At 39.5% G+C, this 16,998-nt stretch overlaps 1 protein-coding gene across 1 annotated transcript in view; it reads left to right on the top strand.

Moving 5' to 3' along the window:
- LOC141805927 (netrin receptor UNC5D-like) overlaps positions 1-16,998 on the top strand; it is a 334,456-nt gene that overhangs the window by 270,435 nt on the left and 47,023 nt on the right. Inside the window, exons 8-11 of the mRNA XM_074691174.1 lie at positions 2,782-2,814; positions 6,086-6,271; positions 12,697-12,846; positions 14,648-14,866. Coding sequence (XP_074547275.1) covers positions 2,782-2,814; positions 6,086-6,271; positions 12,697-12,846; positions 14,648-14,866 — 588 coding nt within the window. The remainder of the gene's footprint in view (positions 1-2,781; positions 2,815-6,085; positions 6,272-12,696; positions 12,847-14,647; positions 14,867-16,998) is intronic.

The following is a 16,998-nucleotide window of genomic DNA, read 5'->3' as shown; positions in this document are numbered from 1 at the left end:
AGACTGACAGCTTATAGGACAACTCTCCTCCCTCTGCTGGGGGACGGTTTCACGTCCTTTAAATATCATCAGGCTGCATGAGTGACAGGCTGACAATTAGCATTAATTCCTTTTTGTGAACATATTTTTCAGCTGCTTTGACGGACAGGATGCTTTGATAGTGATACTTATAAAGTGGTAGACCTTCTGTGCAAGCAAGACAATAAAGTGCAAGTTATAAGGCGGAAGTTTAGTTATGGGGCGCTGATTGTAAAGTTGCACACACTACAAAAAACTCCACATTTAGCTCTAAAACATCACTTTAATGCAGATTTAAAGAACTGATTTGATTCTATTTATGTCAAAAATTTACAAATGAAAAAGAGAAAAAAAAAAAACAATTTGTTGCCAATAGAGCAACGATGATACAATACTCTGACTCTTATAGCAATGAAAGCAACAACCAAAAAAAATACCATCAAGTGTTCAGGAGGGGGCAGAAGGAAGCAAAAAGCTTACATGAACCTGTCCCTACATATGAAATCACAGCAAAGTATATTTTAGAAATATAAAACACATAATGTTACATAATACATGTCCTCTGACAATTTGAGAGAAAAAAAATACAAAACAAAAACACATTCACTTTTTCACAGTATAATCTATTGATACTTTAAAAACAGACTGTAGAAATATTTGTGAAAAAAAAATGCCAATGTTATAAATAAATGCTGAATTTTTTTTATTGAAATGTTAAATGTGATATATAAATGTCCTGATTCTAAATATTTAGCTACATTTCTAAACATTTAGTATTCACTCTAGATATTTAGCTAAAATTTCTAAAACTTAAGTAAAGATTTCTAAATTCTTCCTGAGGTTTCTAAATATTAAGTCAAGATTTCTAAATGTAAGGCAAAAATTTCTAATAATTTGCTCAAGGTTTCTTACTCTTGAGCAAAGATTTCTAAATTAGATTATGAGAAAGTCAAACACGGTCAGCTCAATCAGCTGTAAAAAGAAACGTGCCAAGTTCTGTGATGGCACTGTTGAAGATCCTGTGGCCGACACCAAAGAAGTAGAGCTTGACATTCTCAAAATCCCACATGACTGGATCCCTTCCTCAAACTTTTATTTTGGTGCTTCCGGCGGGCGGGAGTCTGAACATGCATTTTAGCAAATATTTAGAAACTGTACCTCAAGATTGAGAAATATTAACTAAATATTTAGAAACCTTTGCTCAAGATTTAGAAATCTTAGCTAAATATCTAGAATGAAAACTAAATGTTTAGAAGCAGAGCTAAAAATTGATAATCATGACATTTATTTATAACATTTAACATTTAGATTAAACATTCAAAATTATGAATAATATTTGACAAATAAACTTCATAAATATTTCTCTAAATCTGCACAAAAAGTGAGGTTTTAGAGCTAAGTGTAAAGAAATAGTGTTGTTATTTGTACTGTGTGCAACTTTATAATTGGTGCCCCACATTAAGGTGCTGTTTGATCAGGATTACGCTGATCAAAATAATGTATTACTTTGAAACAATAAGTTACAGTTAGTGATATGTCTCTGTTCAACATGGTATGCCAAAGACTTTGGAGGGGAGAGCATCAGCAAAGACCCTGTGTATAGAAAAGGACAGGGCCAACATCAGTGAGGATCCTTACGACCCTGGTAAAATCAGACACAGCATGAAGGAGGAGCTGGACTGGAGGAGGGTTTAAAGAGGTCTGACGAGGAAGAGGAGGTGATTCCATTTGGATGCAAAGGTGTGATCAGCTGAGTAGTCAGCAACCAGGGGCTGGCGCCAAGCTCAGCTGATAATCTGTGGGCAAGCTTAGCTTCATGACCTATGCTCAATGTTTGGCGTTGCTCTGCTTGTACCTCTGTTTGAAAATGTTTCAATTTCCTCCTCAGCTCAGGGACTAAATCACAGCCATGATAAGCAACAGTTTGCTATTTTTTTCTTTGTTTTTTTGTTTGTTTTTAATTTTCCTTTTTTCCTGGCCATTTTAACATTACTCGATTGGTGTTGGGTGGCTGTGGATGTTCTACAAATGGACATACTCAGCTTTGTTTGTTTATTTGGATCCCCATAGGCCTCAGCAAAGCAGAAACTATTCTTCATCTAACTTCTGTTGAGGCAGTGTGAGGTAAAGAGGAGGAGTTCAAGTCACCCTGGAGTCCTAACAGCTACATGGAGCCCGCCTGTCATTTAGGACAGTTGACTTAAACATGGGATTTACTAGCTTTTTATCAGAAAGTTGATCCATGCAGCAAACGTAGACGGGCTGCTTACACTGCAGGATGCTTACTTATTCGCTGATGGATGATATCCTTCAGCAGGGCTGGTGTTGGCTGGAACGGGTGCTCTGGAAAAGTTGGTTTATCAAGTTGTTGTCTTTTTCTGGCTGCATAAGTAAAACATTATCATCAGTGTGTGTGGAACACCACCTGAAGCCCTGGACAGACGTAGCTTTAGCTAAGGCTACAGAGACTTTGAGAATAAACAGAGACTTATCTGCTTATGTTAAGTGTGCATGTTGACGTTTTAAAACTCACCGCTCAGCAAACAACCAATCAGATGACTTCACCATGAAAACATGGCCTGAAATCTGATTGGCACACACACAGTCTTTGCAGTTTGTCCAAACAGCAAAATAAGCAGATCATTATTCTATTACCCTTAAACGGTTATCAACATGTATACTCATGGATTTCTCTGGATGCTTAAAGTTATCTCAGTCTTTAAAGAGGGGCTCTAAAACTCTGATGTGTGTCTGTTTTTGCAGATCGAAAGCTGCTCCATGATGCAAAACCACAGGGTGAGTTTCTTTCCCAGCTTGTTATCACTTTATGAACCTGAAGTTATCAGTGATTCAAACAGTCGTGAAAGTTAACTGACTGGCTTTTCCAGTTGGCCTAACTTTTCTTTCCAAGAGTCATCGCCCTGTTTTAAAAGTCCTACACTCGAGCTGCTCCTCTCTGCTGTTGCCAGGCTACACCTTCTGTTATTTGTTTGGGAGGTAAAGTAACATTAAGTCTGTGTTTGATGAGCGAGGATGGTGCCAACACAAAGTTTTATAAAGGATCAGCAGCAGACATTTGGTTTAGCCTTGTCTCCTACCAACATATTAAATAAACAGGCGCCAAAGACTGCAGAGGATGTTTGAAAAACTTTTATCCAGAGAAAAAATACATGACTCTCTTGGAGAAACTTTGAAGAAAACTTGTGGAAACCTTCTTTTGCAGCATTTGTGCTTGTCTCCCATGTGATACCGAGAACTAGGAACCATTATGAAAGACATGAAGACTTGAAAAGAGCCCTTTCTATGAAAAAGAATCTTAGGCTTCCTCGCCTCTGATTGTTACCTTCAAATGAAGAGATACTCAAACTCGACAACAGAAATGTTGGCCTTCTGAAAAGTATGTTCATTTTGTTCACTCGGTACTTGGTTGGGGCTTCTTTTGTATGAATCCCTGCATCAGTGCGGCGTGTCATGGAGATCAGCCTGTAGCTCTGCTGAGGTGTTATAGAAGCTCAGGTTGCTTTGAAAGCAGCCTTCAACTTTTCCGTGATACTGAGTCTGCTGTCCTTCATCTTCCTCCTGACAAAACTCCATAAATTTTCGACAGGGTTTAGGACCAATCAAGCACCATAACATCAGGATCATTTGAGCAGCTTTTGGTTCTTTTGGCGCTTTGGGCAGGAGCCGAGTCCTGCTGGAAAATGAAATGAAGTGCTCCAAAGATTCCTGTTAAACATCTGCGTTGACGCTGAACTTCAGAAAACACAGACCAACAGCAGCAGATGACATAACACCCCAAACTATCACTGACTGTGGAAACATCACTCTGGACTTCAAGCAGCTTGGATTCTGAGCCTCTCCTCTCTTCCCCCAGACTCTGGGTTCTTTATTCTCAAATGTAATGGAAAATTACTTTTATCTGAGAAGAGGACTTTGGAGCACTGAGCTTTAGTCCAGTTCTTTTCCTTCTCAGTCCAGGTTAGACTCCTCTGATGGTGTCTCTGGTTCAAGAGTGGTTTATACTCGAGGAATGAGACAGTTGTGGTTAAATATTTGATCCATCTCTTTGCGGAGTCTCTTGCTGCTCTGGCTCCAGACTCAGTCCACTTCTTGTTAAATTCTTGGATTTTTCTTTTTTTAAATCCTCCAGCTTGAGGCTCTCCCTGTTGCTTGTTCATCTCTCCCCATCACCTTTCCCTTCCACTTCTCTTTCCAGTGATCTGTTTGGATCCAGCACTCTGGGAGCAGCTTCTCAAGGCTGTAACTTTTAGTGTCTTACCCTCCCTGTGGAGGGGGTCTTGAGTGTCTTCTGGACTACTGTCAGTCAGTAGTATTCTTCATGAGTGTGTCGCCAACTAAACCAGACTCAGAGACCATTTAAAGGCTCAAGAAACCATAGGAGGTGTTTCCAGTTGATCAGCTGATCAAAGTGGAACTCCATTAGTTTTTAATTTTGAACTTTTTAATTACATTCTGATTTTAGGAAATACTGATATCAGGGTTTGTGTAATTAAGTGTAAGCTATATCTACTACAATTAAAGAAACAAGTTCTGAAATATTGTACTATCAGTCAAACAATCTGGTTGAACCTCTTGTCTGTGGACGTCTTGATGTGGTTTTTGGTGTTTATATCAATCAAGACAAAGGGAAAAAGAACTCAAGTTGAAAGGAGGCTAAGACCATAGTATTAGCATTTTTAAAAAGCAGTGCTCGCAACATTAGAACCCATTAGAATCAACCCCACAGATATCTTAGAGAGGAAACCTCCTAAAAGTGTAAAAACAAACTTTTCCTCTGATGGCCAAGAAGTGGCTGTTGTATAACTGGGATAACTCACGATGACAGGTGTGGTTATAAAGGCTCACACACTCTGCATACGCCTCTAATCTTAAAATAGAGGCGAGAGATATTCCAGATCCAGATGTTTTGATGGACTTAAAGCCTAGCACATGCATGAATATGTATGAAGGTATATATATTATAATAATGTGGGTAATTTTCAGGCCCGGGCTAGTCTGAAAAAAGGAATACATTTATGCTAAAAGCAATCATTCTCCAGGTAGTTTGTGGGTTTATTTGTCATAAAGTCGACGCTCCGTAACTGAAGCTGAATGCTTAGGCAGCAGTTTGTGATTGTGTTTCCTCTAACGTTGTTATTATACACCAGGTATTGCATTTCAAGCCTCGCAGCTGTGTTTTAACACTGTACATCCATTGCTCTATCCATTATTGCTGCCTTGGGTAAGAGACCATTTATGTGTTGATTACTCTGCAACGCTAACGCGCTCAAAAACAAATGTGATTCCCACTCAGCCACAGGCAAATGTTCTCCTTTCTCGTCCTTTGGAACAGTTATGTATTTTTGTTTGTCAGAATCGCAGAAAGAGAAATAAAAGAATGCATCCAAGCTGCCAAAACTTCCCGAGCCCCCAATTAACCTGCTACTGTAGATGTTAATGCTGCTTTGCATATTTTTGTCGATTTCTCCTCATTTGAGCTCCAGGCTACTTAAAGGATTTCTCCCCATGTCCTGTTTCAGCAGAGATCTCATTATCTCTCAAGAACATGCTAGCATCCCCCTTTATTTCCCCGCTCATTCTTCTCCTTCTGCGCTACTTTTGGACGCTACAAAACTGGCAGGAGCAGATAGAGCGTAATCATTGTCGATGAGCTAATTTAATGAATTGGTTTTGTCACATTATCCTGGTGGAGCGCAGAGAGCCTCCAACAGCAGAGCCCAGCAGTGTTTGAAATGACAGTCAGGTGCTGCGTTGATTATAATCGCCTTCCTTCTGAGGTTCCTCATTAGCCGCTTTAACACTCCAGGATGGAACAATGACGCTGTGCATCAGAGAGAGGAGCAGAAAACTAAAAAGGTGCTGAAGTAGTTTGAAAGTAAGATAGACTTCCCATTAAAGACTAAAACAAATTTTACAGCATTGATGATCGTCTGCAGCGGTTTCTCAGTTTACTCTGTGAGGAAACGTCTCCTGACTCTGTAATTAAGCGTGGAGGGAGAAACAGTCACTCACTGAGCCTCTCTGTCTCACTCTTTCCTTCTCCAAGGTGTGGAGAGCAGCAGCGATGTGGCCTTGTACTCGGGCCTGGCTGCAGGCGTAGTGACTGTGGTGCTTCTGATCGTTGCTGTCACTCTTTACCGAAGAAGCCAGAGCGAGTACGGCGTGGACGTCATTGACTCGTCTGCCCTCACCGGGGGCTTCCAGTCCTTCAGCTTCAAGACCTCGCGCCAAGGTGAGACAGCAGTTACCCGTCTTAAATGTACACTTATTTATTCAGGGAAGAGCTGTATCCCACTGGGAACTCAGACACCCCGCTACATGAACCCAGACAGAGGGCGTGTGAGGAAACAGCTTCTTCATCTTGTTTTATGATACATCTGACGGTTGAAACTTTTCACAATCATTCATGCAGAACATGACTCAGACAGGTGATATGCAGTGAATATTTCCAGGTTAACAATGGGAATTTAACATTTAAACACTCACCTGTCTGAAGGGTTAAGAAAAAACTCAGACAGCAGTAAAATCTGAGCACACTAAGTCAAGTCCATCAGACACTTTCTACATCCAACCTCGTTTTCTAAATCTATAGTCTGCCAAACCTTGCTGTCACTGTTATGTCTGTCATGGCAGAGGATCTGGTGAGTGATGGATGGATGTGAAACAGCTGTCACACAAAGTAAGATCTGCATTTGAAATGAAAGTAGTGATTTGTTTATCTAACTGGTGTTGACTAGCGTTTGAGATGATTTTCAATTTTTGAAGTCGACTTAACACAAACATCTTGACTGGAGTTAAGGACAATTTTCACAACACAGACACCAAATGTTTTAGATCAACACCATATTCCATCCTACTCAATTTTTGCATTTCACATACCATACCATGCCCTGTTCTATCATACAACATCGCATCAAACCATATGGAATCCAACTTATTCCAACATATTTTACTGTGTTGTATTACACCATATCGTTATATTGGAATATACTGTACCGTATGGTGGTTGTGTGCACAGACTTTTTGAGGAGTAGGGGCAATTTAAAAAAAAGAAAGAAAAAAGTGCATGCAGCACATTCTCACTCCTGAGGGGGGCACTAAGTTCCACGTGTTTGCGGGTTAGTGCGTGATTTTGCCATCCTAGAGGGCAGTTCACTGTGTGCCCTCCTCAACCAGGAGCATGTGACCCCCCCATCATGTCGTATTACATTGAGTCGCACTAAAAAGTACCATATGTTATTGTCTTGTGTCATGTCATGTTGTGTTGTTTAATGTCATATTATGTCATATTACATGGTATTGTGTTCTGTATGGTGTATGGTATTCCTTATCATACTGAAGCGTATCTTTTCCTATTTCATCCTACCTTACTGAACTTTATCTAATTGGATCATCAAGCCCATTTGTTCACCCAAATCTTCTGGAAAAAGGTTTTACTATATGACAAAGTTATTGATAAAAGAAAAACAGTTTCCCTACAAGGGGCAGAAAAGTTTACATTGTGTTGTAACTCATTGTATCAAATTTTATTATATCCAGTCGTATCAAAAGTATGGGTTGCTATGTTGTATTGAAACTTTTTGTTTCACATTATATCCTATTCTATCACAACCTGTGGTAATAATAATAATATTGGATTTGATTTATAACACACTTTACATTTGCAGGAAAATCTCAAAGTGCACAGAAGGAAAGATAAAAACAATAAAAACATTAATAAAGACAATAAAAACAGTAAAAACATTAAAAAAAACAGTAAAAACAGTCAGCAATAATTGTAAACAACAAAATTAATCAGGAAAGGGGATACAGAATAAAAAGGTTGATATCATGAAGAGTCTTTGGTAACTTGTTTTTATTTTTTTATTTATTTCTAATTGAGAATAAAGTTTTATTTTAAGAAACTAATCAATCATATTTTCCTTATCCCGATGGAATTTTTTTTTTTTTTTTCAAATAATTGAGGCTTTTTTTAATATATTTTGAAGTAAGACATTTATATGAACTTTTTGGGTGAGTGTAGCTCATATTAAGTGTAATGAGACAGTTTTGGTAAACTGGAAATAAGACATAAACACCTGCTTATAAAAATATATCATAAAAAGACTGAGCTTTAGTTGGACTGAGTTACAGTATCAGCTGAAAGCATCAGCATCAGTCTTAATAAAAGGATTAAATGTTTGTTTGTCTAAAACTACAAATGCATTCAGAAAATGTTTTAAAGATTAGTGGGATTTAAGCTGTGTCTGGTTTTACACATCAGTTTTTTCAGACTTTTGCCTTTTTTTTAAAAGGGTCCATAGAGGATCTCAGCGATAAACTCTGCACACTCAGAGTGAGGGGTTATGGAATTTTGAAGAGCCTCTCGGTGATAAAAGGTGTAAAAAAAAAAAACACACAACAGCCTTTGTTCTTGACTTTGGGATGAGAGGTTGTAAGGGTGCATTTAAAAACAAGTGTTTAAATGACTCACTAACCTCTGATCTGCATGAATGCAACCTCTGCTGCCACCTTGAAGAGAGTTGGTTCAACTTTATTCCTACAAAGACCAAACAGGCATACGCAAGTCTGACAGGGAGAAAAGAATCACAGCACGGGAAAGTGTCCATGTGCCCAGAAGTTTCTGATATGTGTTTGACAGTAGCTTGGTTTTCTTTTGAAAGTACCATCGATGTGAAAAAAAAGTGTGTAGTTTACAGCTGCAGTTATAATCATAATTGTCTAATCAGTTTGATGATTCAAGAGAGTCCAAAACTTCAGGCAAATCTAATTAAGTCTGCGGTTTGACAGAAGAAATCAAATTAAGGCTGCAGTTTGTAAAACATAAAGATGACGTCGTATCATAAATTATGTGCCATTCTTCTCCACACACACACAAAAAAACTATGCTGAGGGAAAAAGAGTCATTATTCAGCCAAATACACACACACACACACACACACACACACACACACACACACACACACACACACACACACACACACACACACACACACACACACACACACACACACACACACACACTTTATTACTCCTGAAATCACAAGTTACATCTGTACTTCTGTTGTATTTCATTTCCATCCATCATCTCTAATGCTTACATCATTTCATGTAATCCAACCATAAAACATGCAAACCAACACCTGAAGTCTACATCATTATGTATGTTTGTACATAATTATGAATATTTTATACATTTCTTTGTGTTGTGATATAACTACATCAATTATTAAAGGCTTCAGGGGCCTGCATGTATTTATTTTTTCTTTTTTTTTTTCTCCCGCAGCTTCTTCCTGTTTGTGCTTTAGAGCTTTAAATGTCCAATAACCTTCTGAACAAAGCTCCATCTATAAAACACGCTCTGCATTTATTGCTTTACAGCCAGCATCAGTATGCAGCGAGCAATAACACTCACGAGGAGCTTATTGTTACAAGCACATGTTGTGCTCCCTGAAATTTACAGCTAACCTCACGTTTAATATCACTCAGACCATCTTCAGGACTATAGCTTAAGAAAATGTTGAACAAGAGATCCCTGGATTGGTGATTTTGGTGGGTGTTTTACGCAGCATTAATTATTCATGAAGTTAAAATTGAAGATATAATTTATAAGTGTTTTCTCTTTTTTTTGTCCCGGAGCTCCCGCACAGAGCATTTGTGGTTCCAGCACAGAAACATCGGAGCTCAGAGGAATGCTGTGGGGTTTTTTCACTCTGCAGATTGAGGCATATTTTCACAGCGCTGGCATTATTGGTCGCCGCTGCAGCAGCTCTCAGCAGGGCATAATAAAGTTCATTTTGATAACACAGCAGGAGGCTGGGAGAGCTTTAATCTTGGTCCCTGTTCACTTTGATGGGGGAAGGGGGGGTAAAACAGCTGAACCTCCATAAAAGCCAACACGTCCTCCTTCTTATAGGTCACAGCCTGCCCCACAGTAACAGTTTGTTTATGCTGCTTTTTGTGCACCTCGTAATTTCCAACCTGTATTTATTTACTCACTACCCCTTTAATAACTCCTCCGCAAAGATCTTAGGAATATATTAGTTTGCATTTGTCACCTTGCTCTGGCAGCAAGAGCAACTTTTCTTTTCAGTTTTGTTTTTCAAGACTGTTTTTCTAAAAACAGAAGCCACTACCAGAGAGCTGAGATGTCTGTTTGGGGTATACGTGCCAAAATACTTAAGAAAGTCCAAAAAATCTAACAGAGTTTCACACTGACTCAGCTCCTCAGTTTTTTTTTCTTGCAGATTGAAGATTATATGTGTTGTACCATAAAGACATTTTTTTGCAGCAGCAGCACTCAGAATGTAGCATATCAACAACAGTGCAGTCATAACCAATTATAACCTGATTTTATTTTGTCCCTCTGGTGCCCCAGTGGTATCTTAGGATGATTTACAGCTCATAAAAATCTTTTTTTTTTCTTTCACTGTTGCTTCAGAAAACCATTATTTCAGCCTCTGTCTGAAACACTTTAAGCAGCTGTCTCTTTAAAGCTTCGTTTTTGCTTGACGTGTCCTTGAGGTCAGCACGGCTTCATGTGGACAAATTACGTCATTTTAGCAACTATGACCCTTTGCTCGGTCCTTTTCATGCAGAAAATTTCCACACCCCACACCTCTGAAAATTTCTGACTTCCATGCGTGGACCTGAGGACAAACAGGAGCCCCTTGTGACTGAATTAATTGATCATCACACAGATCACCATGAGACCTGTGTGATGACCAACTCCTGGCATGAAACTGAGGCCAAACTCAGCAGAGAAGAGGATTTGAAAAAACAAAGTATTGTTAAAGGTGTCAACAACTTCATCTCCTCCAGTCTAATACTGTGCATTTGCAATACCCCACCCCCCCCACCCCCCCCCGCAGCTTCATTTGAACGCAAAATCCTGGTTGTTTTTTATTTATATTCACAATTTTTTAATTCTATTTTTCTACTCTAACTTAAACTATATTTTTTCTGTTGTGTTATTTTGTGCTATCTTGTTATTAGTGTTATTATTGTATATTTTGATATATTTTGTACCTTCTGCTTTTTTTGTCCTGTCTGCGAGAGCTGCTATTCTTTATTTTTGTTGCACCTTCTGGTACAATAACAATAAAAGAATTCCGATTCTGATTCTTGGGGAAGGACGCCACGCAAAGTTAAGAAGTACAAAAGCCACACACGTTCTCTCATGCTGAGTTTGTGCGTCTCATTGCCATGCATCACCCTCATGCAGAAAGCGTAACACAGCCTTACAGCCCCTTCACTCTGATTGGCCAGCCCTCTGGATGCCTGTCAGGGGCGGAGCTATGAGCAGACCTTAGTGTTTGAGGTCTATGAAGCAGTTAGGAGATCTTTTGTGATGACTTCATCATTTCAAAAAGTCTCATGAAGATTGGGTGCAGATCTTGTGCTTATTTTAGAACAAAGCATTTTCATTAGTTTACAGAGATTCAGGGATTTCTACATGACATATGAATACATAGAGGTTTGAAAATTTGCACACGTTTAGTCTGATCATCTAGGACTGTTATTTTACATAAGTCTTAGAAATATGGGAAAGCAGAATACACACTTTCTAAGACTTGATTTGGAAGATTTTTGTGTATTTCCTAACAAGAAATGGACAGTATGAAAATGATTGAACAATGAAATACAACTTCTACAGCTAGCAAACTACACCCCCCATATGCATTTACCATGTCCAAGTTTGGTGAGGATGTCGGCAATAAATCTTACCTTTTGGCTGTCCAAGATGATTTTTTTTCAAAAGTCTCCACCAGCTGCGAAACAGAAAGTGAAATGCTTTCAGAGATGTTCACCGAGGTTTCGCGGACACAAGGCTATTCAGAACACAGTTTGTCATCGGGAATGACATCCAAATATTTCTAACTCTCCTCAATGTCACATGTTTTTATCACAGCTGGTGACAGACTACGAAGAGACTGTAAAACTATTATGAAACATGTTTCAAAAAATATAAAAAGTATAATTTCTCATAACTTATATGTGTCAAAAAATGCACTAGTTGTTGATGTTTTTGTTAAATAATGCAGAATAACACTTTGCTTTCTTTGTCTTCCACTCCATGCTTGTATCTTTTCTCTTGATTATAATGTCTGTTCTTTGTTTCTCAGTTTCACACATTCAATGCTGTGATTCTGATTTAATTGCTTTACATACAAACAGCTTTAAAGGGTGTGTTTGATTCAGTCCATCATTTTCTGCAACTTCAAAAACACCATCTGCTCCTTGAAAGTAAAGAAATGAAGAAATTAAACCTTCACATATAAACTCTATTATTATGTTTACTGGATAATTTAACGTCAAATCTTTGTGTTGCTGTCACAACATTCTTTCCTGATGCACCTTGACATCAAATGGAAGCACATTACAGCTCCCCAGCCATCGTTATTTCCCATTCGTCACTTTTAATTGAGCCGTTGGTATGCTAAGTGGGATGAAAGTCCTGTTTCTATGGTGATGATATTACAGCAGTAGCCACAAGTGGATAAAAACTAATTATGATGACATCCTCGTTTGTTTTTTATCATCGCTGTTGATGATGGTGGCATTTCGGTTCAAAGTGTCACTTTACAGAAATGTAATTGTTGCTCATAGATGTCTGATTGTTGGCAGTAATTTGTCTGATCTCTTTGTGTTTTTCAGCAAACCCCCTGCTCATTAATTCATCCATGCAACCTGACCTGACAGTGTCACGCACCTACACCAGCCCCATGTGTTTCCAGGACTCCATTGACAAGGAGCTGATGGCCGAGCGAGCGCTCCTCGACCCGCTGCCCGACCTCCAGGTCAAAGGTCAGAGAACAGTTTAAAAAAGCCGTGGAAGTCAACTTCTCTTTGAAAGAATTACAGAGTTGCTCTGCCCCTGTTTCAAGGAGGATAATCCATCTTGTTCTGAAGGTTTTTTCTCCCATGAGGTGATCTATAAGAAAGCTGTCATACAAAGAAAAAATGGTCATCACCTTGAACGGCATTTCAGGTTGACCGTTCAATAAGCCACGTCCCCTTTAGTTACTCCTGCTACGCCTGTCAGACACACACACACACACAGTGCACACTGCAGTGATATCAACCACACATTTAACACGCAGGCTTCATGGTTCACTCTGAAACAAAGAGCCACTGAGTCAAGACCACTGACTTTATATAAAGATGGATGACATGTCACTGACCTTTCAGCTCTGGAACAATGACGCCAAAATGCTCCTTGGGATGAGCACTGATATCCAGAGGGGTGGTCATGGGAGGCACTACTCTAAATCTGATTGACCACCCCCAAGTGCCACCCAAAACTGGCTTAAGCTTTCACCACCCAGTAGGGAAAGCTCAACATTTTTGGCTGCACTTTTGTGGGAGCTGTTGTGCCATCTATCTTTTTAATCAAACATTAGCACAATCAAATGTAAAAACAACTCACAGAACCAATCGGTTAAAGCTCACGTAGCCAGTCTTAGAGGCCGATCTTTATTGTTCCCAGCTTAGCTGCTGTTAGTAGAATCCAATCGTAAAGGTGCTCTCAAGCTACTTTCTTTACATAATATTTTGCTTGTACACGATACAATGCCTTTAAAACAAACAAAAAATATTAAAGAGGGGGTATTCTGTTTGGCACAAGATCTTCACCAAATCTTAACGAGACTTGCTGAAATAATGTTGTCATTACAATGATATCTTAACTGGTTTATGGGCCTCAAACATCAAGATCTGTCCAAAGCCTCATCCCTAAATGGCCTCCAGAGGGCTGGCCAGTCAGAGGGAGGGGGGTTTGGAGCCTTAAAGAGGCAGTAGCTAAAACAAAGAGTTATAGACAGAGGTTAGAATAAGGGTTTTCTCAAACCCCAGTGAAAAATAGAGATTTTTTTGAGCTGTGCATTGTTTGAAGATACTACAGGGGGGCACCTGTAGTTTGAAGTCACAGACAGGGGGAACTTGCAGATTACTAACTGAACTAGCTGAATTCAAAGCCCTGTTTGAGGTTGACTAGTTAGCTCGCTAGCTGTAAAACCAGAGATTCTTTAGGCGGCAGCAATTACCGTAAACATTTTGTCCTCTGCTCTTATATAGTACAACTGCAAGAACATGACACGGTAGTGTTCTTGCTTTCTCTGTCCATTTCACCTGAAAAGAAAATTTCTTCATTTTTTTTCTCTCATGCTTGTTTTGCTAGTTTGCAGCATCCTGTTTGGTGCTGCAAGAGCTCTTCCATGTTGACAAAGTTCATGTTATTGGAGAAGAACATTTGTACAAGACAACCCTGAGAGCCTGGATGAAATTTTTCATGTTTGATTTCATCATAACCCAAAGATGTGAGACAGACAGCATTTACACGTCTGGATTGAGTTTATGATCACCTTGCACCAAGCGACCTGATCACAGTCGCACAGATCAACTTAAGAAAACCTCTTGTGGTTTTATTTCCACCTTGGAAATCTGTCCAGGACTTTAATAAAGGGTTTGGTATAAATTCAGCAGAAGGTTATCCAGCACATTTGGTTTATTTTTCTTGCAGTGTATCAGACTTAACTGTCTCTCCTCTTGCCTGTGTTCCTGAGCTGGCCACGTTTGACCACAGCGGTTATTTTTCCACTTCCTCCAGGGGTGTCAGAGAGGGCAGAGTACCATGTCATGTCCCACCCTCAGACATTTCCGAGGGGCCTGGCTCCAGACTACAAAGGAGTCGCAGTCGGGACTACACTGGGCAGGCGAGGGAAAAACCTCTTCTCTCCTCAAGTCTCCTTGACTCACAGCAGAGCTCTTCACAAAGCCACCGCGGTGTTTGGTCATGCTGGAGGGAGGCTTGTTGTACCAAACACAGGTGAGTCCACAGTGGGGAAAGTTCATTCGTTACGTTCCTCTGTGTGTGCAAACTGCAAACCTTCAACATAAAGCAGGAAATCACAGAGCAGCTGGGCAGAAAGCTTCATGTGGTGGTGCTTTTTTAAGTGGGTTTGACCCTGTTGGTCTGCAGCGAGGCTGTGGAAATGTCATCGATTGGTCAGGAAACATAAATATGAATGCAGCTCTTACTGGACTTCTAAAGCTGCTCTGGAAGGTCTTTAGGGCATTCTGAAACCAACAATGTCACCTATTTCAATAAACAATTTAAATCTCTGAAAACAGACCTCCTGCTGGGACAGCAAGGGACTGTTATTGTTATAACCTTGATCAAATTTAACTAAAGGAAAAACTCAAATGCAGGAAGTTTTTCTAACTTGTGCTGCAGCAAGGCTAGACTGTGAGTCTTATTTTATTGTTTTTTGTTGGTAAGGGTAGATCCAGAAACGTTTGGTGTACAATGACTCATAGTTCCTGTTGCAGGTCAAAGTTGTTGCTCTATCCTGTTCAAAAAGATCAAAATAAAAAGCACAGACGCAGAAACATTCCAACTTCAGACTGACATTTTTGTTATGTCCCCAGTTTAGAAATAAATCCAGTCAATCTGAGCAAAAATACCAGTTATGACCCTTTAAAGGTGGAGTCTGCAGGATTTTCCTAAATAATAGTAATAATAAATTGCAGGAATAATCCTGCTCAATCATCTCTGGCAGGCCTCTATACATTTGTGTCAGTGTCTGCATCTGCCTCATCCCCCTCCTCTGTTTGTATGTTGATGTTTTGGTTGTATCAGGATGTTTCTGGACAGAGAGTAAGCAAGGTCACGTCCAATCACAGCACCCCCAGTGTACAAGTTACTTTAGCCCCATTTCCACTGAGCAGTTCAATTCAGTTTGTCTTAGCACGTCACGCACTTATCAGTGCTCAGATCCCCAAATAAACGAGATGAGCCATCTCACTTTTTGGGAACCTTCTATAGGGGAGCCAGACCAAACCAATTCAATCCCAGAAGGTGGAGCTACAACACTACAGCCCGTTGATTGGTTGAAAGAATCGTCACTTACCATGTGACAGCAGCTGTATTTCTCCTGGTGGCACACAGTCTTCTCTGAAACAAAGCTTGATTGTACTTTGTATCAAAAAGCTACATGCCAATCAAAAAAAAAAGAGGAATTGCTGGATGTCTCCCATCATTGCTCTTTGTTAACTGCATCACGTTTGTCTTCTTCATTGGATTTATTAGCGGGGTATACTGTGTTGCGCTTCTAAGGCGTCATGCTGTTAATTAACTGATGCAGCCATTGGCATCTGGCTTACACGCCCCCTACCACAAGGGGGAACAGTTGGCTGTGGAAAGGCAAACAGGACCAGGCTTATCAAGCCAACCCGAACCAAACCATACTGATCAAAACAAGACTGCTTGGTTGAAACAGGGCTTTTGAGTGCTATGACAGTGGATGTAGCACAGAGGAAGAAAAACACAACTTAAGTGAAACGAAACGCCAAACAGATAAAGCTTTTTACCAAATCAGAAGTTTTACATCTTAAAAAACTAAAACAGCAACAAAGTTAAAATATTTTTTAAGTGTTTTAGACCACACTTAAATAGAAACCAAACGACACAAATTAATACTTTTTTTTCTAATTCATGAACATGGAGACGGTAATGATGCAAGAGTTTTTTGACGCTGAATTTCTAAAGTTAATCCATTTATGGGATGAGCTGAAATAAGTTTTCTGACCTTAATTAAGAATTATTTATTCCTTAACTTGTGGTTTTATTTATTTAGGGCATACTGACAAACTGCAAACAGCCATCCAGTGATGCTATCATAGTGTTTTTAATAACAAGCATCATTCATCCATCAGAGCCATTTAAGAGAGTTAAAGATCAAAACCTCTATTTAGGATAAAAAGAAATGGTACGTTAGGTTAAGCAAGACCCAGTTTTCACAAAATGACAACTTTTTTTAAGGTTCAGCAAAGACAGAATCAGATGAAATAAAGTTTGCAGGAATTTTCAAATGATCAGGTGGAGAGTCCTAGGATTTTAATCCTTTAACAGAATAAAACTACCATCTCCACTTGAAGCTGCGAGTGGATCTGCTGCTG

Source organism: Halichoeres trimaculatus, unplaced genomic scaffold, assembly GCF_033239565.1.
Source record: "Halichoeres trimaculatus isolate MK-OKI-2021-1 unplaced genomic scaffold, fHalTri1.1 fHalTri1_scaffold_16, whole genome shotgun sequence".
Taxonomy (NCBI): domain Eukaryota; kingdom Metazoa; phylum Chordata; class Actinopteri; order Labriformes; family Labridae; genus Halichoeres; species Halichoeres trimaculatus.
Note: the sequence above shows the minus strand (reverse complement) of the source record. Positions and strands in the feature narration are given on the sequence as shown.